This window comes from Mchenga conophoros, linkage group LG5 (genome assembly GCF_057382185.1).
Source record: "Mchenga conophoros isolate Kocher_MC1m ecotype Shallow Benthic linkage group LG5, M_conophoros_male_GT1.1, whole genome shotgun sequence".
NCBI classification, from domain to species: domain Eukaryota; kingdom Metazoa; phylum Chordata; class Actinopteri; order Cichliformes; family Cichlidae; genus Mchenga; species Mchenga conophoros.
The window spans coordinates 21,671,387-21,695,011 of NC_140530.1; the positions used below are offsets into that span (position 1 = coordinate 21,671,387).

Sequence of the window (23,625 nt, forward strand, 5' to 3'; positions counted from 1 at the left end):
TCAGATTTTGAAGTGGGTCACACCACAAAAGGTTTGAGAACCACTGGTCCAAAGACAGATCTGCAAGGTCCCGCTCATCCCTGAATGATTGCTCTCCCTAGTGTGCATCGGCTGCCACTACAGTGCATTTACCTTTGTCTGATAATTACTACCACTTTAACACCTTTCTTTATTGTAGTATGAATTGGTGAGCACAAAGAACTCACCTCAGTATATAGGCAAGCCAATAAACAGATACGCCTCCAAAGAGACACTTTAATCTTTGCTAAAATGACAATAACTTAATTTCCTTTTTTAAATTTTTATTATTTGCAGGACAAACTGTACATATATATCCAGAGACCTTCGATTGAAAAAGACATTCCAGTGAAGAGAAAAACGTGATGAATCAGTCTGTGAGTGACTGTGCCATTGAGGTCTTAACTGTCCATATATATTACAATGATTACAAGTCTATTTTTTATGTTATATAGTGAAGTTGCTACACTGGATATGCTGAAGTGCTGAGAATGACTAAAACATAGGCTTTATTGTCCAAACATTCAATACTTTAAATACTTCATTGGCACTGTGAAAACGTCAAAGAGGGATACAACTGAGGAAATGCTGACTTGTTGTTACAAAAGTTTAGTGATATATAGAATTTTATAGAAATACAGAAGAAAACCATTTATTGTACTGACCACACAAAACTGTAGAGAATTTAAAAAAAAAAAAAAAGCATCCAGCTTCACTTGGGACATGCCCTTTTTTTTTTTCCCCAGAGGCTGCATATAGCAATGGCACAGGTGGAAAATGTTACATTAAGTCTAAAATAGCATGTACAAATATGATAAAAGAAATTAACAAAAACGCAGCAATAACCTGCCTTCAGGAGAATGTTTCAGGAGTGAAGCCCCGCCCCCAATCCCATGGTGATTGCTTGCTGCTCTCAGAAGTTATGATTGTTCGTGTTTACTGGCGTTTGGCTTTATAAGGTCGGGAACGTTTCCTTCTATCGGGCTTCCTCTGTTTGTGCAAGCGGCCAATGCTCACTCCCTGCCGACGACGCACAGATATGTTCTGCTCCACAAGGCTAGCCAACATGCCTGCACAGGAATACCAGCAAAAGTTACAAAAATACCAACACGGCGCTTGTGTTTTGTTTGTTTGTGTAGAAAAATGTGTACTTCTGATTGAATGGGCACACAACTGAGTGCTTCTCATTTTGTTCTCTCATTCCTAAGATTCTTATTCTTAGTAAATACAGAAAAATGACTGACACTTTATATGAAGACATTCATAAATGTGGTAGGATTTAACTTGTACACAGTACTAGTGACCACTGAGAATTTATGGAATATAAATGAAATCTCAAGAGTTCCTAAAGGCTGGTTTAGACAGGAAGGGAAAAGGAATGCAAGATAAACTGTGATGGAATATGGCGATCAGCTTTACCTTCTTGGGCCAGCATTGATATAAAGGTGCAGATAAATTCATCATAATTGTGGGTTCTTCTTTGATCATCGATCTGAACACATGGAGGTAAAAAGAGAGAGAGATTTGATTATAATTGTATGTTTTTAAAAATGAGTCAAATAAATGATGTTAAATTTCTGTGAAAAAGTCTTCAACCACCCCTGATTTGTATTAGATTTTGCTAAGAAAATGGTAAAGCAGTGCAGTGTTTTACTGAAGCATGTGCAGAATGCATGGAAATACAGTATATACGGTAAAAACAGTCTGTTGAAAGTCAATATTTGCTATGACCACTTAAATTTTTCAACACGCCCTGAACTCTTAGGCAGTTTTCTTGTAATGTCATGTTTAAAAAAAAAAAACCAAAAAAAAAAAACTGAAGCTCTTGTCAATTAGAAGCTTTCCAGATGGTAATACATGGTGGATGAAAAGCTAAAAGGTACTTTTAGATATGCTACACACTACTTTTAGCTACAGATGACTACAGACACTAACTGTTTAACCTTCCTCTTTAGCATTTTTCATAGATTCACCCAAAGAAATTTGAATTAATGATGTGTTTTTGTGACAGGCTGCTAGTAAAGAAAAGTTGTTTACTATGTTTACACACAACACTGGATCATCCTTTGAGTTAGATGCCTTTTTATGCTTGAATGATTCATAGGTCAGTGTTAAGTGGCTTAAAAAATGAAAAGAAAAAGCACAAGCTTTTTTTGGCTTATTTGAAGCAACATATGAACAAAGGGGCAGTCTGAGACTTGTCACAGAACTGAAAACAAAAACCTACTTTGTATTTCTTCCTCTTTTCCACCTCTTCCTTTAGATGCACCTCATAATTGGCAATGTCAGCCTCTACACACTTGAGCAGTGCAAGCAGCTCCTGCAAAAGACAGAAAAATAAGACACTTTGTGTGTTCTAACATACGTGACTGGCAACGGCTCATTAATTGTCAGCACAAGCAAAAAGAAAAGTACTGTGACATAAAGATAAGTTGCGGGGGTTGATAAACATGAGTAACAGTGTACACAGTGGAATAAATCCTGGTGATTTTATGGACTTACTTTGGGTGAATACTTATCCCCAAGAGGCTTGCTGTCTGCAGGAGTTTCCACGGTGTTGAGCCTTTCCTTGCCTGGTTTCACCTCAGCTCTATCTGTGCTCCCTTCTTCCTTCTTCACCTCTGCAGACGGTCCCTCATCTCCTCCTTTCACGCCTTCCTTTCCGTCTGCCTGCTCTTTGTCTTTCAACTTCTCAGGAGTGCTGGGCCTCTTTGTGCCATCAGCAGCCGAATCTGCTGTACAGGTGACACATGTGTTTACTTCCATGTCTAAAATTATTTACATACTTGAACTGAAAGGATTACCTGAACAGAGGCTTTTAAACTACCTAATGTAAAGTCATTAATGACCCTGTCTACTCACCAGATGGAGGGAGAGTATAGATGGTTCCATCCTCCTGTAGATGTAGCAGGGCCACACTGACAGAGGGGCCGAGCTCCCGTACGGCACGGTTATGTCTGGAGTCGAGCCTCAGCATCTCATCTTCTCCAAACAGCACGCGAGACAGATGGGAAGCGACCGGACTGGATGGGCGTGTGGCAGCCTGGGAGCGAGCCGGAGAGCGCAAGGGGGAGTTAAAGGCGCTGCCAATCTCAGAGGCTGTATCAGTGCTCTCGTTGCTGGGTGTGGGGGAAGGTTGTGAAGCAGATGTGATGCAAATGCCCCCGGTGCGACCCTCAGTGCGGACAGACAGAGGTGTATTCAGGGCATCTTTTCTTTGAGCCTCCTTTTTTAGTTTCTCAGCCAAAACACTGAGGGCAATCTGGCTCTCCATTCCAGTCGCAACCCGTCCCGTCCTCGAGCGTAGGCTTGCCTTCCGCCTAAACCTAAAAAGAAAGAGTGACATTTACAAACACAGATTAAAAGAGCTTTAGCTTCAGGTCGGATCACAACAGGAAAAATAAAACAAAATCATCCGCCAGAAACAAATCTCCAATACTTGCCTGCTGGATGTCCCTGCAGAGCCAGTCATCTCTTCCTCCTCCTCATCATAGTCATCTTCATCATCTGAGTAAGGGGGTTGAGGAGGGCCTGGCATCCGAGAGCGTCCGACACCAGCCGCAAGATCTTCCTCCTCCTGTCAACCAGAGTGTTTAATAAAGTGCCACAAAATTAGCCCCGCTCCCCCTTTTTTTTTTCTTTTTCTAAGAATGTTTTTAAAGGAAATGTAAAGGCCCTAAAATAAAATCTGTAAAGTGAGTTAAAAGTTTAAGTGCAGAGCTAGCATGTTTTTAAATAGCAGCAGCTTTTTAAATAAGGCCCAGTGTGCCGGACACACGACACTTTAGAGAGTGCAGGATGCAGAGAAGCAAGAAAAGAGAGAAAGCTTTACATAATTTGGCATAATATAGTTTCCATAATATTCGCCACCTAACTCTTGACTCTACTGCATGAAACAGCTAAATTGGAACCATTTCTATAAGCATCCACATAAACTGCTACATAATTCACATTTCAAGGGAAAAGGACAATAAACATTAAAAAAAAAAAAAAATCCAAGTTACCCTTTACCTTATAACGGCAAAGTGTGTAAACTGTGTGTCACTGTGATCTCATTGTTTGCTTGTTTTTTGTCACATATTTGAATAAACTCAACGTCTCTGAGGCTTAAATCAGTGGCCGGACAAAAAAAACAAAAAACAAAAACCCAAAACAGTCATACATTACAATAAAAATATCTAAAATGGCCACATAGATGATGGCTGTTCATTCCGTCTTCTTCTCCTTTCAGCTGCTCCCTTTAGATTTCCCACCAGCAGATCATCTGCCTCCATCTCACCCTATCCAAAGCATCCTCCTCTGTCACACCAACCCTCTACACATCCTCGGTCTCTACGTGAACCTTCTCTGTGGTCTTCCTCTTTTCTGTGCTAAAAAAAACGAAAATGCTAATTAGCTAAACACTTCTCTGACCCACTTCTTACCTGCATTGGAGACTTGGCATAGTTGTGGTTGTCCAGAAAGGCGGGCAGACGTTGAACAATGGGATTGGAACTAGTGACTTGCTGGGAACCTCCTCCGGTGGGGACTGGTGGTTTGCCCATGACCTTAGTGTTTCCTGACGAGCTAGTGGTGTCCTTGGACTGAACCCCTGAGTCGTCTGTTGTATATTTATGCTTCGGTTTAAAGTTTGAGCCGACTACACATTTTAAAGGAATAAATTAGAATGAAATAGCAGAAAGAGAGCCGACCGCTTTACCTGAAGATGCGTGTTCACCTCCTTGGGATGTAACTGGGTCTGCATCTGCTTCTTTCTTGACTGTGACGCTGCTTTCATCTGGAGAGGAAGAGCCTTGCTGCTTCTTGTCATGGACAAGCTCGGGCTGGGTGAGCCGGATCATCTGATTGGTGCGACAACATATTTTAATTGCATTCTCAAAAGAAAAAACAAAAACAAAAAAAGTCCATACATTTATTTTATGCGGGCTCTTCTTTTGGAGATCTTCCTCCCATTACAGCGGGAGGGTAACCAGATTTTTGGGTCTCAATCTGTAGTATTGCACAGTACCTTACGGTATAAGGCAGCTATAGTTTACTGTACACCGATGCTGTAAAATTAAAATTAAACATTTTAGCCCCATGCATTTCTTTTAAAATTTTCCCTTGGACAATAAAAAAAAAACCAAAAAAACTTGAAGGCTAATATGCTCTCAGTTAATTGGACTTTGGGGATTGTAATTGGCCTGCAATCAAACTCAATTCCTGACCTTCTGTAGACCCTCCAGCACAGTCTGTCGATTTCGTTTTAATATTTCCAGCTTGGACTCGTACTTCATTCTGCGGTCAGGCACCACTGCCATCAGGTTAAAGCGGATATCATGGTATGGTTCGCTGAAAAAAAAGCAGTGCAGCAGCATAATAATGAAGCCTTAAGGGTGACTGTAAAGCTAAAGCACAGCTACTTGAAGCTAACTGATTTAGGACTCACCCAGCAGTGGCCAGTCCAATCCTCTCCATAATAACACGCCGTGCCTTATCAGTCCATTCCTCCTCCTCACCCCAGGGTCCTGAAATATTGTGGTGGGTTATAGTTCATTTAAACAGCAATTTCCATAAAGTGAGTGCTCAACAACAGCATGGTTCAGTTCAGTTTAAAAAAAAAACAAAAAACTTCCATACGGAGAAATTAAAGGAGAGTCAATTTGTTTTGTTTGCATGATTACTTCAGAAAAGGCACTGCTTTATTTAAGACGCCAAGAACTCTCGGTCAGTGTTTGCATTTAGCATAGACTCTCAAACAACCAATGAGGTTATCCCGGAATTCAGACTCTTTAATGGATTAAAATAAATAAATAAAAAATAGAATAATGAAAGAAAAAAAGTCTCCCGAGTCTCACCGTGGTCAATGGGATAAGCCTTGAGCCCATCAAGCTCAAAGAGGCGGTCTTTGATGGGCACATAGCTAACAAAGTGGAAGGCTTCCATGGTCCGCACTGCACTGATCCCGTTCTGTTTTTCTGGCAAGTGCCTAGGCTCCGGTCTCCATAGAAACACGGAAAGAAAGCTTGAGAAACTGACGAATGCACAAAGCTTGACATCTCCCACAGTGTGGCAGACCAATCACAGAAGATTTGAGAAGGAATCACTGACTGAAACCAACCTGGCATGGCTGTTATGTGCTCTAGCAAGCTCTGGGGCATTTCCTATTGCATAACCTTTGCTCTGAAATATACATAATTGAGAGTTACACATGACGATACGGAAGAAGCAGTTCACTGTTGACAGAAACGTAAAAAGCATGTTTAGGTTACCTTAATTAATACATCCCCCACAGTAACCACAGTAAGCTACTTATATGATTTTTTTTTGAATGAATAGAAAGGGCCAGTGAGTGAGAGGGACAACTTACTTCTGGACTAAAGCCTTTTGTAAAAGCTTTCATGCGACTAAGGGTGGTGCCAAGCTCAACTCCACTGCAGTTCAGAAGAACACTCAGCAAAGCATGGGTGGCGCATGAATTCGGTATCAGCTAGATATAAAAGTGACAACAAGCACACATGTAAAATTAGACCACCTTATTCTTTTTTTACTTTATAGTAACATATGAAAGTGTAGATGTGGATTTTAAAGGGCTGGAATCTAAATGTGTTAAAGGGCTTCTTTTGTTTTGGGTCACTTGTGATTGAATCCAGTTTTGAAGTTCAGTTTTTCTGTTCTGTGGTTTTGTAAGCATGTTATTTACAGGGTACTTAACAAAATTACATTTTTTAACAAATGATAAAATCTTTAGTTGATTAACAGCATTTGATCAAAAGAACAAAGATATAAAATATACAGAAAATATTTTAGTTAACTTTTTTAAAATTAAATACTAAACACAGCGAGCAGGCCTAACATTATGACTCTCTGGCTAGTATAGCATTGGCTCCCTGACCCCCTGAAAGTGTGCTGTGCTATCTGGCACAGAGATGGCCTCAAACCAAGGTTAGTGGTACATGTCAACGTAACATCCACATGAATGGCAGGACCAAAGGTTTCCCAGCAGAACATTGCTTAACACATTACACTGCGTCTGCTGGCTTGACTTCTCCCTATCCAGACATCCACATTATGTAAAAGAAAACATGGTTGGACAAAGCTCCCTTCATCCATTGCTCTGTGGTCTAGTTCTGATGCTCTTATGTCCATTGTTGGCACTTTCAGTGATGGGAAAGAGTAAGCATGGCTACCCTGACTATTCTGCGGCTATGCAGGCTTTGTTTTGGAGATGCCCTGACCCAGTCATCTAGCGATCACAATTTGGTTCCTGTAAAACTCACTCAAATCCTTGTGCTTGCCTATTTTCCTGATTCTAACAAATCAACAATGGGGACAAAATGTTCACCTGCTCCCTAATAAATCCCACAAACTAACAGGTGCCATAATGAAAAATAATCATTGTTCGCATGATCTCTCAGTGGTCATAATGTTATGCCTGATCGGTGTACATCTACATATTATCTATTATATAAAAAATGCAAATAATGCAATTTATGACCCAAACTTTGTTCGAGCACTAAGTTATATCCAGCTTTAATTAGCATTAACAAAAATAATTCTTTTAGTCAACTGCACAAAAAAAGTTCATTTTTACAAGTTTACAGAAAATGTATGCTATTTGTCCTGGTTTTTGTAACTTAAATGAATAAAAATTAAATGACAAAAATTAAATAATTTTTAGTTACACACACACACACACACACACACACACACACACAATATACATTAATTTTGCTCACCTGTGAGAAAGAACTAGTCTAGTTAGAGAGTGGGCAAACTTTATAGCTTGACACCTCATACGGAATTTAAAACAAGCCTAACAGCTTTAAATGTTGTCATAATACTACTACGAGAAAAGCACTCACCTGATGAGCAAAAAACATATCATTTACAATTTCCTCATCAATGACTGACGTTTCATCCACCAGTGTATTAACTTTCCTCCTGGATCTACGTTCCTCAATCCACTTGAAGAGGAAGATAAAGCCATAGACTGGGCTGAAAAATATAAATATAAAATACATGAATCCATTTAGACAGTTTGAGTGCTAAACCCAGATTTGCCCCGAATGATCCCCCAAAATCACAGACCTCTGACATTTGCTTTGGAGATCATAGATTTCCTCCACCTGTACCCCCTTGACACCTACGAAATAGAAACACAAGGAAATAGCATGATTTGTTTTAGGAGGACTCCACAGATCTACTGGTATTCACTGAAAACCAGCACAGCTACTCACCGAAATCTTCCACCAGCAGAGTGAACAGTCCTGCAATTATAAAGCATTTAAGGTTCAATAACGAAAAATAAAAACAGACAACACATGCCACTTTCACTGCTATCCTCTCTCTTTATATTCAATGTTTCGCCCGTCTTTACTGACATGACCATCTTGCACAACACAAAGCCTATTGGCATCCTACTTGCAAAGGTTTTAAACTCGTATTAGTTCATTGAAAAGCTAAATTGTGCCTCTGGCTTCATGTGGGAGCTAACGTTAGCTAGCTACGCGGTCCGTCGAAATTGCTCACCCGGATCGCTCTCGAGCTCTAGCCACCCTTTATTCATATTTGCATCTATGGGCAGCAGACTAATATCTAAGAGGTTCTCCAGTCCATGTCAGAACGTAGGGTGGAAATCTTAGCCGTATCCATTAACAAATCCGCTGTGTAGAGTCCCTAGGTAAACACAATAGAAAGAAGCCTCCTACATAATACGCGAACAAGAAATGACGGTTCGTCGCGAAAAACAGTCCGACTGGCAACTTCCTGAGCGAGAGCAACGACGAGCGGTCAACCAGGCATGGCGATAACGTCTAACATAACATAACCCATAAAAACTACACATAGAATTGTATAAATATCAGCGAGTTTGATGCTATGATTTAAACCATGAAACCTTCGGGGAAACAACCAGGTCCCTGATTATAATAGTAGCGACTATAAAACCGCGACGTTTGTCCAAAAGCAGCAGTAGAGGACCAAAATTTGGGGGGGCATCTTTAATGTGAGTACAATAAACAGAACTATGGTTACATTAATAAGCTTACTGTAATGCGTAATATCCTAACCCAAAACTGCAAGTAAGAACGGATACCACGACCCCTGGGAAATCCGGCTAGTTAGTCGGAACGCAAGTTAGAGTAGTCTCTACGGGGACAGTATTTATGGTCACACTGGAAAAAATTGGAAATTAGCAACGTTTTATCAGTGCATTTACACAATTACCGTGCTTATTTGATTGAGTAATAGTTATATGCACTAACATACTGGCGTCTTAAACAGCACAGTGTCCGCTTATATAAGGTAAGCTCAAGTTTACGTTTAAATGACGCGTCTTAGTTAGCCGAGTGTGTTAGCTTTGCTCTAAGATGAGTTAGCATTAGCTGCTGGGACGTTACACCTACACAGTATTAGATCGCTATCTCGCCCGAACAGAGCAGTCGGTTTTGCAAAAAAAGCCGCTGCTCTTCCAGCACAAGTCACAGATGGGTCTCAGCCCGTCCCACCTCTGCCGCTCATGGGCCGTGGAGGTTACCGCTGACCCTCGGGGGCTGAAAATGCGTTTGTTGTTGTGTAATTAGCTAGCACATTGGTCTGCTGACATAGCCGACAAACAGTAACATTTTTTGTGGATGCAGTAATGCAGCCCAACAATAAGCCGTCTGACGACAGGTGCTTGATGTTAATCTTTTAAAAGAAAAATGCATAACATCTTACAGAGGTGGCTGCAAGCTGTCGCCATCCCGGGCTTAGAAGCCTTTTGGAAAGAGGGGGAGGGGGTTCGGGGTTTTTCTCCCGTGTGAATGAATACTCGTATTAATTTCATCTATGGACCCGGAAGGTAATAAAACAAGAAATACGAAAGCTGAAAACGAAGTATATAAGAACTGAACCTAATTTCTGTCCTCCAGACAGACTGTAAACGCTAAACTTGTGAAGTTCTCCGGTATCAGACATCAGGTCTGCAGCCTTGACTTCACCTAGTGAACACGTTTTTTGTTTTTTTTGTTTCTTTTTTTATTTTTTGCAGAACTTAATAACAGCTTCATTATCATTGAACATGTACCGCGCTGTCCTCTAATTGTTGACGATCATTGTACGATTGAGTCTTTTAAAAACGTTTAATGTAGTTATGCCTTTTGGATAAAAGACGCACAAAACAAAATCAAACCTTTGTTTTTTATGTCCTGAAACGTCTGGGCTGCAGTTCAAACTGAATGTGTCAACAACGGGATGCCTTTTTTGTGATGCTCTGGGTTTTGTTTTTTTGTTTTTGTTTTTTTTTAGTTGATGTTAAGTATAAACCTCTTTTAGAGAAGGGAGACCCTTTGGAAAGCTTTCCTCTCTACCGCTGTGCAGCTAACCACACACAGTCACAGTATAATGAAATTTATAAAAGTATAATGCATAATGAAAGGACACAAGTTTTGGGATGAGGCAAACTTATTGCAGGATTATTTAAAAGAATTCAGATTTCTGTCTTAGATTTTGAAACAGTTGAATGTGTCCTTTTTATGGCCTATTTCTCCTTTGAATAGTGTTTATTGCTCTATCATTGCAAGATTATGAGATGGAGAGAGGAACAAATCCAGGTTAAGTAAAGAGGAACCACAACTCAATGGCAAATAAGTTTTTTTACACTGTTTTAACAATATTTACTGTAAAAACATGTAAAGGTCTCTGTAAAATACATAGCTGCTCTTGGTTTGTAAATATATGTCTCAAAGTGCACAGCACTGTGAAAAAGTACTTTCCATCTTTCTGATTTTGTTTTTTTGCCCCATTCTTCTTTGTAGAATTGTTTTAATTCAGCACAGTGGAGGGTTTTTGATCATAAACAGCCTGTTTAAGGTGATACCAAAGCATATCGGTCTGCTTTAAAATAGTTTTTCACACAGGGCAGGTAGGTTTGGATAGCTTTCTTTCTTTAATAAAAGCATTTTGAATTTACTTTGGTTAATATATATATTTTTTGGATTATCTGAAACATGTATGCAAAAATCAGGAAGGGGATAAATACTTTTTCATGTCACTGTACATTCCACATGTTCTGGTTCCAACAATGCAGGGGATTTCTTTTTTCTTTTTTTGCTAACTTATCACCTTTGTTGTAATGTAAAGATTGGATGTGCCTCATTATTGCAGGGCTCCTGATGAAGGTGTGCAGGTAATACTTTGAGAGCCCCGTAAGACGCCATGTCTGAAGAGGCAATTTCAGAAAGTGACCTGGAGGCCAGCCTTAACAGTGAAGAGGAGTATTTAGAAAATGAGGAAGAGGAAGACAATGAAGACATGGAGGAAGATGAGGATGAAAATGATGGAGATGATGAAGACGACAGTGTTGGTATGTGACAAATTAACTTTGTGCTTTTACCTCTTAATATTCAGATTCATTTCAGGCATCAAATTCAGCAGTTTTGTTCTCTTAAGCCAAAGATCTGTAGCAAATATTAACTAGTATTCAACTTCATTACTGGCTGCTCCCTTGTTAGATCGACCTGCGAGTGCCCAGAGCCGGACAGAAACGGGTCAGGATGACAGGGACTCCACCTCAGCTACCTCCGGAGAGCCTTCTTCCGAGCCTCCATCTCAGCCTGCATCCCGCCCATCCTCCAGGGCCCCTTCCAGACCTGCCTCTCGTTCTCCAACAAGCCCAGAGAACTCGAGCAAGAGTGGGCCGCCTTCCAGCAAAACAAAGAAACAGAAAGCCTCTAAACTGAACAAATCCTCAAAGTCTCTGAAAGGCTCCAAACCTTCAAAGCCATCTAAGCCTGCACACATGAGGAAGAATATCAGGTACAATTATGTTTCTATGATTTCTAGGTATATTTCCTAATAAATCTTTGCTTGTGTGTAACCAGAAAGTTTTCTCTGTGCTTATAGAAAGCTGCTGAAAGAGGATCAGCTAGAGGCTGGAACCAAGGCTGCTCAGCAGGAAGAGATGGAGAGGCGGAAACGTCTGGAGCAGCAGAGGAAGGACTTTCCTACACCAGCTCCAGCTGTCCCTGACTCTCAACTAGGTGACTTTCTAAGACTGAATTGTAAACAGTATTTCAGTTTGGCAGCTTTCATAATACTCAGTTTCTAAGTTTCCCATTCCCTTTCCATCTTTCCAGCAGTGGAGACTGCTTCAATTTTAGGAGAAGTGTCTCACTTAGTCCCTGGTCTCCTGAGCAAGCAGGATGTGATCTGTCTGGACAGCAGTGGTGAAGAAGATGAAAAAGCGGAGCCAACGTTGCCCGGACTTCCCATTAGAGATGGTGAGATTGATGATAGTTCTGTGCAGTTGTAATTTCTTATTTCCAAGTTAATTTCGATGATACTAACCCAATGTTTACTTCACCAATGACTTCACAGATGTAATTGAGCTCAGTTCTGGGGACGAAGACGCCCTGCAGATAAGCAGTGAGTCGGCTGATGAAGATCCTGATGGTGCCCATGGGACAGAGGAGAGCAGTGGAGCACACATCAACGATGATCTGAACCTGCCTGATGTTCAAGGTCGAGTGCTGGTTAATATCAATCACCCTGCAGAGGAGAAAGACATTTTCCTGGCCCCACAGCTGGCCAGGGCTGTCAAACCTCATCAGGTATAGCTGCCATCTCATACAGCTCATATGCTTGCAGAACATAAATCTTTGGTAACATTAAAAAAAAAAAATCATAGTCCAGCTTGTTTTATTGCTTAACCTTTTCTTTTCTTCATCTCTAAGATCGGGGGAATCCGGTTTCTCTATGATAACCTCATTGAGTCTCTGGAGCGCTATAATACCAGCAGTGGCTTTGGCTGCATCCTTGCTCACAGCATGGGGCTGGGCAAAACATTGCAAGTCATTTCCTTTATTGACATCCTGCTGAGGAACACTGAGGCCCACACTGTGCTTGCTATTGTCCCTGTGAGTAATCAGTGTATACGGGGTTTAAAAAAAAAAAAAAAGTAGTTATGTAAGTTGCACATTAATGTTTCCTGAAATAACAGTTATGTTAGGATTAAAGTAACATTCCACATTTTTTGTTTCCTTCATACAAGGTGAACACACTTCAGAACTGGCTAACAGAGTTTAATCTCTGGCTCCCACCTCAAGAAGCCCTCCCCCCTGACACCAACCCCACATTCGTCACTGGCCGCACATTCAAAGTTCACATTCTCAATGATGAGCACAAGTATGTAACTTAGTGATTTGTGTGCACTGTGAAATATTTGAGCTGTTTAATCATGTTGACTATGTGACCTGCAGAACAACGCTGGCCAGGGCCAAGGTTGTGGAGGAGTGGTCTAGAGATGGAGGTGTGTTGCTCATGGGTTATGAAATGTACCGGCTGCTGTCCATGAAGAAGAGCTTTGTGATGGGCAAGAAGAGGAAATCAAAGAAGCCTGCCGGACCAATCATCATTGACCTGGATGAAGAAGACAGACAGCAAGAGCTCATGAAAAGTAAGTACAAGTATAAGGAGCCGTTGGAAACTATACAAACATCTATGTAGATGTTCCTTGTCACTCTAACACTGTTTGAGTCCTTGAATTGGACCTTATGACCATGATCTGTTAATTGTACCCGCGGCTATACAAGGAGTCATATTGTACTACTTAATGTTACTTAGCACAAGTTCTCAGGTATCTGTGACTGTGCACAGCACCCATACAGTGAGTGAACGTGCCTTTCTACCCATGCTTGTTAACATTAGCTGATAACTTAGCACTCCCTCATCTTATCTAAATAAGTCACTTAAAGCTCAGAAAAAACTTATGGCAGCAGCGATAAAGCTAAAGCCGAGACTTCTAAACGAGCCAGTGACATGCTTCCATCTTTTGTATGCAGTTTACACTTTCATCTGTTTAATTTTCATCCTTTTTCTTCAGGTATTGAGAAGGCCATAGCACGGCCCGGCCCAGACGTAGTGATCTGTGATGAGGGCCATCGCATTAAGAACTACCACGCCAGCACATCCCAAGCCCTAAAGAACATCCGGTCCAGACGCAGGGTAGTTCTGACAGGTTACCCCTTGCAGAACAACCTTATCGAATACTGGTGCATGGTGGACTTTGTCAGACCTGACTTTTTAGGCACACGCCAGGAGTTCAGCAACATGTTTGAGCGTCCAATCCTAAATGGTCAGTGTGTGGACAGCACTCCTCAAGATGTTCGCTTGATGCGCTACCGTAGTCACGTGTTGCATAGCCTGTTGGAGGGCTTTGTCCAGCGGTAAGCTTTCAGTCAGGCTCAGAAATTGAACATTGTGAAAACGAAGCATACTAATATGGAAGTTGCTTACCTCACCACGTTCACGGGAGTGCTTTTTTTGTTTGCAGACGAGGTCACGATGTGTTGCGAGACCAGCTTCCCACGAAGGACGAGCATGTGATCCTGGTACGGCTCTCCCCCATTCAGAGGGCACTCTATACAGAGTTTATGAAACGCTTTCGAGAAGCAGGGAACACAGGCTGGCTCGGCCTCAATCCACTCAAAGCTTTCTGTGTTTGCTGCAAGGTAAGACTATGGATTTTTTATTTTATTTTTATTTTTTACTAAAACCCCTGTTTACATTGGGGAGCTTTTTTTTTTTTCTTCTTCTTCATCTTATCTGAGTTGCTAAGTCCTGTGTCGTCGTCGTCATCATCATCATCATCTTCTCCATCTAGATCTGGAATCACCCAGACGTCCTCTATGAAGCCCTGCAGAAAGAGAATCAGGCCAACGAGCAGGACCTGGACCTCGATGACATCACTTCAGCTAGCAACCCTCGCTGCCCTGCACCCGGTGCTGGCCTCAAATCCAAAGTAGCAGACTCAAGCAACAGTAAAGTCAACAGCACTCTGCCACCACTCAATTCCTCTCAGGACAGAGCCAATCAAGTCATCACATATGAATGGGTATGTCACGAACATAGAGCTTGGCATGACATTTTTAGTGTCACTGTTTAACAAACACACAGTTTAAAATATGCCAGCAGCATGCCTAAAGGTTTGTTCTATACTTTAGGCAAAGGACATAATGTCCAACTATCAGACAGGAGTTCTGGAGAACTCTGCCAAGATGGTTCTGCTCTTCCATTTGATTGATGAGAGTGTGAGGAGAAGAGACAAGATTTTGGTCTTTAGGTAAGTCCTCTGCCCTATGCACAGGGCATTAAAGACAAATCCACCAATAAGAAGCTTATAGAAGACACTGACTGCAGTTTGCCTAATTAACCTCATTTTTCTAGGTTTTCTGCGTCTTTTCAGGTTACTTTAACAATTACCCCACATTCTGAACTTTCTTGAAAACAAACCAATTACTGGTCATAGCCATAAAAGTAAGCACACTTACTTTGCTTAGCCCTTACAATCTGTTTTTGCTGTATTTCCATTAGCCAAAGCTTGTCCACCTTGACGGTCATTGAAGACTTCTTATCAAAGAGACCCATGCCGCAGGGCATTGCCTCCACTGATGGCCAGAGCCAGAACTGGGTTCGCAACCTCAATTACTACAGTGAGTCATCCAATCTGTGCCCTCTGCAGAAAATGCGCTCTTCAACACTGAAACCTCAAAGTTGTGATTGCCTTTATTGATTTGGTGTCCCTGGCTGCAGTTTCTATAGTATTGGATTCCTCCACTCATTATATTCTTTTGTGGAGAAGACAATGTATTCTATAGGAATTTGATGAAAATGTTCCTAAACTCAGTATCTCTTCTTCACTTCACAAGTTAAAGTGTGTTCAGGTGTTTCACTGTAAAGAGATGCTATACCCCTGCTTTGTGTGTCTGCAGGACTGGATGGAAGTACATCTGCCTCAGAAAGGGAGCGGCTTATTAATCAGTTTAATGATCCAGAAAACAGCTCAACACGGGTCTTCCTGCTTTCTACCAGGTATAAATCTCTGCATTCGCTTCATTTTTTTCTCTCTCACCTTTTCTCATTAATTATTTATTTAACATTTATTTGTTATTCTTTTTTTGTGTATTTCAGAGCGGGCTGTTTGGGGGTAAATTTGATTGGCGCAAATCGCGTCGTCGTGTTTGATGCATCGTGGAACCCCTGTCACGATGCCCAGGCTGTGTGTAGGGTTTACCGATATGGTCAGAGAAAGCCCTGCCACATTTACCGCCTCGTCTGTGACTTTACCTTGGAGAAAAAGATCTACGACAGACAAGTCTCCAAACAGGGCATGTCGGGTAAGGGATTTCTTAATCTGAACAAGAGCTGTTAATCGTTACAGTGGACAGGTACTTCACTTGAGCCCTTATAAAAGCTCTGGTCTTGCCCCAGTTACACAGACCTAGAGACCAAGTAGCAACCATATACTGAAATGTGTGTTCCCTGACTGGTTGGAGTGTGCTTGTTGGTACTTGGTGTGAAATTGATCCCCAAAGCCAGAGTTACACAGGCCTAGAGACTGAGCAGTGATCTAGTGATAGCAACGGGTTACTGGCAGTTGCTACCAAGGCACTGGTTGCAACAAGGTGTATGGTGCTGCACCAAAAATTTTCTTGCCATTGCTTTGCTTTGTTGCTTTGTTACTAACATCGACTGGTATTTCTCAAATGCTGAAACTTTGTTTCTGTGCCTTTAAAGACCGTGTGGTTGATGACCTGAACCCAGTGCTTAACTTTACTCGTAAGGAGGTGGAGTCGCTGCTGCACTTCGTTGAGGAGGAGCCTGAAGCTGAGAAAATCCTTCTAGAATCCCTGGCAGTATATGAGCCAGTGATATCTCAAGCTTGTCAGCTTTATCCACGTCTCATCTCCAAGGTACTGTTGCAATAAAGTTGTTACTTATATTCCACAGACTCAAAAGCACCTCCTATTTCAAAGTACAGTAGGAGGTGTAGTTAGTGGAATGTTGTGCTATGATATATTAAAAGAAAACTGTCAAATTTTCAGATTTTGCTATTGCTTAACTCATTCACTGCCAGCCATTTTCAAATCAGGTAACTCCCCACTGCCAGGGTTTTTGAGCATTTTTACTCATTTTTGAAGAGCCACAGAAAACTGTGTGTTATGATCATATAAACGCTGAACCTACCAAAATGAAGAACAGACTCTCTTCTTACATCCAAAAAAAAAGCTTGTTTCTACCATTTTCCATTCTTTAGTAATCAGCTGTAGAAGAGAGGTGGGTTCCACCAAAAATGCCTGTTTTGACCAAAAAAAGGGAGAAAACGAGCTTTTTGTGAAAAATACATTTCAAGCAGAAAAGTGCCTTTGACACTAATATTTCTTGCTTTGTGACACCTCTAACATATAAAATAGTTTTTCACTTCTATAAAACAGAAATAACACTGAGAAAGTTTATGTTGTATCAAAACAATTTATTTACAAATATATGAAAAAATAAAATTCACTGACAAGCTGCCCGAGGTTGTATTCTGGCCCCTCCCATTGAAAAACGTAATTGACGTCTATAGACGTCAATGGCAGTGAATGAGTTAAGTAAGAATATTAAAAAAAAAAGAAAAGGGGGGGGGGGGGAAAGCACCTCCTATTTCAAAGTACGGTAGGAGGTGTAGTTAGTGGAATGTTGTGCTATGATATATTAAAAGAAAACTGTCAAATTTTCAGATTTTGCTATTGCTTAAGTAAGAATATTAAAAAAAAAAAGAAAAAGAAAAGGGGGGGTAAAAGCAGTGGTTCTTTTTCTTATAAGCTGACTGTAAGTCCAATAAAAGCTCCCAACAAGAATTAGTTGCCAGCCAGCTCTCCTGCTGAGTTACAGCTGAACCACTGAAGAGCAAAGTCTTAACTGTGCGGTGAATGAGTAAGCAAAAGAAAAATCCATCCATCCATTCATTTTCTTAACTTCTTTACCAGCTCAGTGTCATATGGGGTCTGAAACCCTATCCCAGCTGTCATAGGACGAGAGACAAGGTACACCCAGTTTATCGCTGGGCAAATACAAGTTGGGATAGACAACCATTCATGATCACATTCACACTTATGGCCAATTTAGATCACTAGTTGACCTAATAACTCCTGATACTGTGTAAGGAGGCCATTTTTAAAAAAACATGGTACTCAGAGAGTCCTGATTGACTGCCGAGCGTGTGTGGCATGTGAGAGAGCTGCCTCTTCATGAAATGCGGCATCGCTGATATTTGATTCAGTTTCAATTAATTTCAACAGCTACCTTTCCACCACGAGTCTCTGCTGGTGGACCGGAAAGAGTCGAAATTGACCAAAGCAGAGAAGAGAGCTGCTAAGAAGAGCTACGAGGATGAGAAACGAGCCTCTGTACCTTATTCCCGTCCATCATATGCCCCCTATTACCCAACCAGTGATTATCCGCTCACAAACATACCAGCATTTACCCAGCGTGGATGGTGAGTGCAAGTCTATAGTGTTTTGTTTTGCATTCATTGAATGTTAGTTTTTGATTTTCTTTTGAAGTCATTACTACACTAAGTATCTTGCATAATATAATTTAAAAAATCACTCCAGGTTCGGCAAAGTCTGAAAAAAATGGTAGCTTTGATTGCCTCTTTTTTTTTTTTATTCTACCTGCGTTTCTCATCTCTTTCTAATGAATTTCCAAACTACAACCAGAGAGAGAGAGTGTGTGTGTGTGTGTGTGTGTGTGTGTGTGTGTGTGTGTGTGTGTGTGTGTGTGTGTGTTCATGTTCATCTAATAAGTTCAGCCTTCATATTTGCAGGCGTCCCATGACACGGCCAGATGACAAGCCCGTGGCAAGTGTCAGGCCAATTCAGTCAACACCAATACCCATGATGCCTCGCCAGGTCGGCATGGGCATGGTTGGCTCTTCCGGCAGTCTCCCTGTCAACTTTCTCCAGAAAGCCGGTGTTTACGTGCAGAGGATTGTCACCACAACAGGTTATTATGATGTTTTTAATGTTTAAATCACAATAAATAAATAAATGATCAGATATTACATCCGCCATTTGTCTGGATTCACAGATATAGTGATCCCAGGAGCCAACAGCTCAACAGATGTTCAAGCTCGAATCAGCGCAGGAGAGAGCATCCATGTTATCAGAGGATCTAAAGGTTGGTTCAGTGCTGTGTTAAGAACTCTGTGCATACAAACACTCATTTAAACGTCTCTCTTCACTTACTCTTTTCTGCAAAGCAGGTACCTACATCAGAACAAACGATGGACGAATATTTGCCATTCGATCTGGAAAGATCAGTCGACCTGTAGCCGGGGGTTCTGCTGCTTCAAGAGGTAGGGGTTTTCCTCTTCATTCAGATGTTTTGTCTCATTCATAAGACAAGTATTTCTTATCTGATTAATCAGTGGAATAATCAGTAGAACACTTGATTTCTAAAATAATCGATAGCTGCAGTCTTACACTTAATCAAATTTAGATATTTCTCTTCCGGTCTGTAATGCTGTTTATCCATCCAAGTTGGGTACATCAGACACAAGGCCCAGGGAACAAGGCCAGAATTGACCTGGCAGGGACTCCAGTCTGGCCCACCTGATGTGATTGGAGCATCTAAAGGAGGGCATAAATATTGGACTTTTAACAGTATTGTTATATAGCATTTCCTATGGATAAAGACCTCCCACATGGCTATTCATGGCCTCCTGAGAACCGAGGAAACGACTAACTTTCAGTTGGCTGGTTCTCAGAAGGATAGTACACCAAAGTAATTGAATAATAAATAAATAAATAATTTTAGATGACAGTGAAAAACTGGAACTTTTCTATCTACAATAGAAAATGTAGTTTTGTTTTGCTTAGTTTTTTTTGTTTTTTTACAAAGTGTAGTTAATGTGCAGTTAAACTTCCTTAGTCTGATGGAAAAGGGAGTTTCTTTGGTCTTGCCGACTTAATATCAAAGTGGGTTGTATGTGGCCCTCGATGTAAAACAAGTTTGACATCCCTGATCCAAGTCATTTAGGTAAGACGGAGAGTATGTAGGACCTACTTTCTTTTTGGATGTATGTCTTTGATTCTTTGAGGACCACATTTCATCTTGTTCCATTATATTTAAGAGAAGTTGGACAAACTGGGGAACTGTAGAAAAAAAGGTGAATTTGATTTGAGGGTGAACTGTCCCATTAATCAGTGATCACATTTGTGCAATGCACTACATTAAGTTTTTTAACAAGATTTTCAACTTATAACTTTGTCATTTTCTTTTCAGGATTGACCTTTCAAAATTAAATTCCCCAAAGACGGGAACCCTGTATAAGACCCCTGACATGTCTGCATTTCTGTCTTCTCTACAGACACCCAGGGTTCGGGGATCCGACCAGTCAGTAATGGCTGTTCTTCCCCTGTGGATCAAAACCAACGTTCCCCCAACGACGAGCAGCGACCCTCTTCTCCCTTAGGCACGGAGATCCTCAGAGAGCTCAGCCATTACACCTCATCCACAGGCGACGCTGCTGCTGCTGCTGGAGCAGGGAACGATTTGGCGTCGCCGTCAGACATGTCATCTGTGCCGTCGGGAGATGGAAATGCTTCACAAAACTTTCAGGCCCGCGATCTCAGTAGGCTCGGTGACGACCTTCTGAGTTCATCTTTAGAGATGCGAGGCACCAAACGCAAGAGTACTGAAAGTCAGGGAAACGCACAAATGGGAGACAAATGTACTTCTGCTGCAGCTCATTTCCCTGCGCTTTCAGGTGGGCTCAGTTTTCCTCCAGTGGGTCTGAACTCATCCCTACTTGGGAACCTTGGTCACATGAGTCACCCACTTCTAATGGCTGGTAGTGGTGGATCATCATTCCTACAAACACCAGGACAAACACTGGCTGACCTACAGACCATATTTCCCTCTGCAGGCACAGACCTACTGAGACAACCTGCCACAGGGAACGGGCACCTTCCCACCCCCTCCTCTTCCTCTCTGTCCACTATTTTCTCCTCTGCCTCTACGACCATTCCTATGTCATCTACATCCTCAGCAACAACTTCTTCCTCCCTACCATCTGGTTCTCTGCCTCGGTACTTGATGAACCCCAACATGGCTGGCCTGCTTTCACCAAGGTTCCCCCTCACCTTCAGTCAGCCATTGCTCTCTGAGCCGAGGTTGTTCTCCACGCCTCTTCTCTCAGGGTCAGGGGGGTTTTCTGCACCCAACTCCAGCTCGGCTACATCCAGCTTCCTGTCCCACTTCAACAATCCCACTTCCAGCCTGTTGGGGGCAGCTCTGACCCAACCAGACAGACATCAAAGTACAGAGAACGGCGGTGACAGTTCAGATGATGATGTTATTGAGGTGACAGGACAGTAAGTCAGGAGTCTCAGAAAGTGCTGGCAAGGCAGTTACACACATACACACCTGTTTAACCTAAAGTGCATTAGGAATGGGAATATTTAAATCTTTTATGCAACTAAATCAACGAAATTCTGTTGTACCCCCCAAAGTTGCGTGCTATTTTCTGAATTTGCTCTCAGAATGCAAATGAAGAGAAAAAAGTGCAACTTGATTCGATTGAAATGCATAAATAATAAAACGTCTCAGGAAGGATTTATGTTAATCCTGAACCTCTTAAATAGAACGAAGTTACCTGCTTTGACTTTATTTGGCAGTGTTTCACTTATGACCGAGCAAACAGTGGAACTGAATTCCCATTTCTAATGATGTCATTAAATGTCACACATCAGGACGCACACAAACAGCTCATACCTTATTGACTTTCCAGAGTCAAGAGTTACAAAATCCTCATGCTGACTGTCCCAAGTTGTTGAGCTGGAGCAGCAGAGCAGTGGGAACAGACCTTTGTCATACAGGGACCAGCCGAATCTTTCAGGGAGGCAAAACAGCCTCTTTGTGCTACGTTTTAAAGCAAGGCTATGCCTGCAGTTTTCTTTCCTCTGACTTCAAATGAAAGTGATTTGAAACTTTTTTTTTTCATGGCCAGTTTCTTATTAAAAAGTGTAACAAAACTGGAACGCTACATGCCACAATAATGAGTAACACACAGTAGCTAATGGGTGGAGGGGATTGTGAAAATCCCCAATATATTGAGAGATGATTCTTCAAGGCTCACCTTTAACAACAGGAATTTTAGGCTTTCAAGCATATTTTAGTCTTTAGCAGTTTGATAGACATTGTAGCTCCCCTGTTAAAGGATATGTGTGATACTATAATTGAACATGTTGATACTTTGTAAATAAACAGTCATTATCATTGTTTATATTGGAAGTCAATACTGTGCGGTGTGTAGATTTTGGTCGTAAGGAAATGGTTTATTAATACGGTGACAGTCATCATGATAAACCCACCCTGAGGATGCTGGGGAAGCAAATTTCTGTTTAACTTTGTATTTTTTTTTCCCTTAAAATTAAAGTGAATGTACTATCATGCTAGCCTTTGATAACACAGGGGCAGGGACATGGATTTGGACTGTGTTCTTTCATTTTTAGCCTTAAATAGACACAAAGGGGTCTTCAGTCTTAGCATTTATCTTATTTTTTACAAATCCGTCCTACTGACATTTAGACCCTCGGCGCAAAACTCAAAATACAAATTTAAGGTAGATTTTGACTGGAAGCCAAAAGGAGCTCAAACCAAGGTTTAATGTTGCTAGCTTATTCGCAGAAGCCTGTCATTTCTCCTCCATTGCAGTTCTTACTGAAGTGTCCCCACCATTTAATTCACGACTACTCAGTGAGCTTACACAACATGTAATCTCAGCTGCAGTAACTGTATTAGGGTTTTTCTTTCTGAGAACAAACGTTACCTGAGCTATAGAAACCATTGCATTCATGCAGCCTGAGAGCATCAAAATGTCGCTAACGTAGCCACCAACCATCAAACTAGATGTAACTACCCTTTTGGTACAACCGCCTGTGACTGTGGCAGAACCGGGTCAGGTGATATGGTGGCCTTACAAAACTGACAGTGCCATAATGTGGTAGCTTTTCACCTCAGTGCAGTGCAGTGTAAGTAGCTTCTGTCAGTAGTGTCAGTCAGTGTAGATATGCAGTGCTTTAGGGAGTTTGGGTCTTCACTGTTCTCCGTAGCCTTGTGTGTCTGTGTTATCATGTCACCTTGAGCTAATTAGTTTTAGGAAAGTCGCTTTCCTATGTTGGTAAACTAGGCTAGATGCAGTGCTTATTAGCCTTTAGAGACACTGGATAACCTGAGACAACAGTTGAGTTACGTTATTCGTATGCGTTTTTTTTCTGGGGATCTTCTCTCCCCCCTGTTGAGTGTTCTTTATTTGCTGCAGGCTTCCTCTGTCAGCTTGGATACTTTTTTTTCCTCCCCCTCCAGTTTTTCTTGAACACATCTTGGGAACTTGTGATTTGGTTTGTTTCCAATTTGAAGGTAAAGCTAGCACTTTGTAAAAGGACCATATCCGCTTGTGAGCTGTACAAGGTACAAAATAACGACCCCGTGTCTTTGTTACGTCTTCTCAATCAGTTGGAAATGCTTTACATCTTTTGTTCTTTGGAATATTTCATTCATTTGCAAAAAAAAAAAATCTTTGGTGTTCACCTGGCAGTCGTGTCCCTCATTACACTCTAAATATCGGAAATGTATTTATTTATGATGGAAAATGTTGTTTTTGTAATTACATTTTTTACCTCTTTTTTTTTTTCTCGATTTGTCCCATTAATGGCTGATCCAGTCAGATTTTCATACATGCAGCCTAAACCGAAGCAAAATATGACTGTGTTATCAATGTTATTTTAACAATAAAACACTCTTCTATCGCAGTGTCAA

The 23,625-nt window shown here is 41.3% G+C and overlaps 2 protein-coding genes across 9 annotated transcripts; one reads left to right on the plus strand and one right to left on the minus strand.

The window, feature by feature from the left end:
* Window positions 1–285: 285 nt before the first annotated feature.
* bap1 (BRCA1 associated deubiquitinase 1) lies at window positions 286–9,735 on the minus strand. 4 transcript variants are annotated; one of them, XM_085274193.1, is made up of 17 exons: window positions 9,718–9,735; window positions 8,238–8,267; window positions 8,089–8,143; window positions 7,863–7,995; window positions 6,368–6,487; window positions 6,119–6,180; window positions 5,856–5,998; window positions 5,447–5,525; window positions 5,226–5,349; window positions 4,718–4,859; window positions 4,443–4,618; window positions 3,462–3,595; window positions 2,881–3,344; window positions 2,521–2,753; window positions 2,246–2,338; window positions 1,438–1,510; window positions 286–1,088 (listed from the first exon to the last, which is right to left on the minus strand). In XM_085274193.1, exons 4-17 carry the CDS (start codon window positions 7,878–7,880, stop codon window positions 955–957), a joined length of 1,995 nt encoding a protein of 664 aa, XP_085130319.1. In that variant the 5' UTR covers window positions 7,881–7,995; window positions 8,089–8,143; window positions 8,238–8,267; window positions 9,718–9,735; the 3' UTR covers window positions 286–954. The 4 variants fall into 4 exon arrangements, with proteins under 4 accessions (XP_085130319.1, XP_085130318.1, XP_085130317.1 ...); XM_085274192.1 differs by lacking the exon at window positions 9,718–9,735 and adding an exon at window positions 9,048–9,126; XM_085274191.1 differs by lacking the exon at window positions 9,718–9,735 and adding an exon at window positions 8,530–8,748 and having other exon boundaries at window positions 2,521–2,750.
* Window positions 8,794–23,625, plus strand: rad54l2 (RAD54 like 2). Of its 5 annotated transcripts, none has more exons than XM_085274185.1 (22): window positions 8,794–9,004; window positions 11,146–11,344; window positions 11,493–11,796; window positions 11,884–12,020; window positions 12,117–12,260; window positions 12,358–12,590; window positions 12,714–12,896; window positions 13,031–13,164; window positions 13,239–13,435; window positions 13,862–14,204; window positions 14,312–14,489; window positions 14,642–14,872; window positions 14,982–15,100; window positions 15,352–15,470; window positions 15,750–15,849; window positions 15,949–16,154; window positions 16,555–16,730; window positions 18,102–18,298; window positions 18,629–18,807; window positions 18,892–18,981; window positions 19,064–19,159; window positions 20,174–23,625. In XM_085274185.1, the coding sequence occupies exons 2-22, from the start codon at window positions 11,197–11,199 to the stop codon at window positions 21,181–21,183; spliced, it is 4,524 nt and encodes a 1,507-aa protein (XP_085130311.1). In that variant the 5' UTR covers window positions 8,794–9,004; window positions 11,146–11,196; the 3' UTR covers window positions 21,184–23,625. The 5 variants fall into 5 exon arrangements, with proteins under 5 accessions (XP_085130311.1, XP_085130310.1, XP_085130312.1 ...); XM_085274184.1 differs by lacking the exon at window positions 8,794–9,004 and adding an exon at window positions 9,149–9,303; XM_085274186.1 differs by lacking the exon at window positions 8,794–9,004 and adding an exon at window positions 9,149–9,303 and having other exon boundaries at window positions 19,067–19,159.

What these genes read in the sequence shown, in the direction of transcription:
- rad54l2 (XM_085274185.1), top strand. Translation starts at nt 11,197, where the DNA reads ATGTCTGAAGAGGCAATTTCAGAAAGTGACCTGGAGGCCAGCCTTAAC. An exon ending in CTTTCTGTGTTTGCTGCAAG is followed by an intron (nt 14,490 to 14,641) that starts GTAAGACTATGG and finishes TTCTCCATCTAG; the next exon opens with ATCTGGAATCACCCAGACGT. An exon ending in CTCCAAACAGGGCATGTCGG is followed by an intron (nt 16,155 to 16,554) that starts GTAAGGGATTTC and finishes GTGCCTTTAAAG; the next exon opens with ACCGTGTGGTTGATGACCTG.
- bap1 (XM_085274190.1), bottom strand. Translation starts at nt 8,566, where the DNA reads ATGAATAAAGGGTGGCTAGAGCTCGAGAGCGATCCGG. An exon ending in ATATGTTTTTTGCTCATCAG is followed by an intron (nt 6,488 to 7,862) that starts GTGAGTGCTTTT and finishes TTTTATATCTAG; the next exon opens with CTGATACCGAATTCATGCGC. An exon ending in CAAAAGGCTTTAGTCCAGAA is followed by an intron (nt 6,181 to 6,367) that starts GTAAGTTGTCCC and finishes TGTATATTTCAG; the next exon opens with AGCAAAGGTTATGCAATAGG.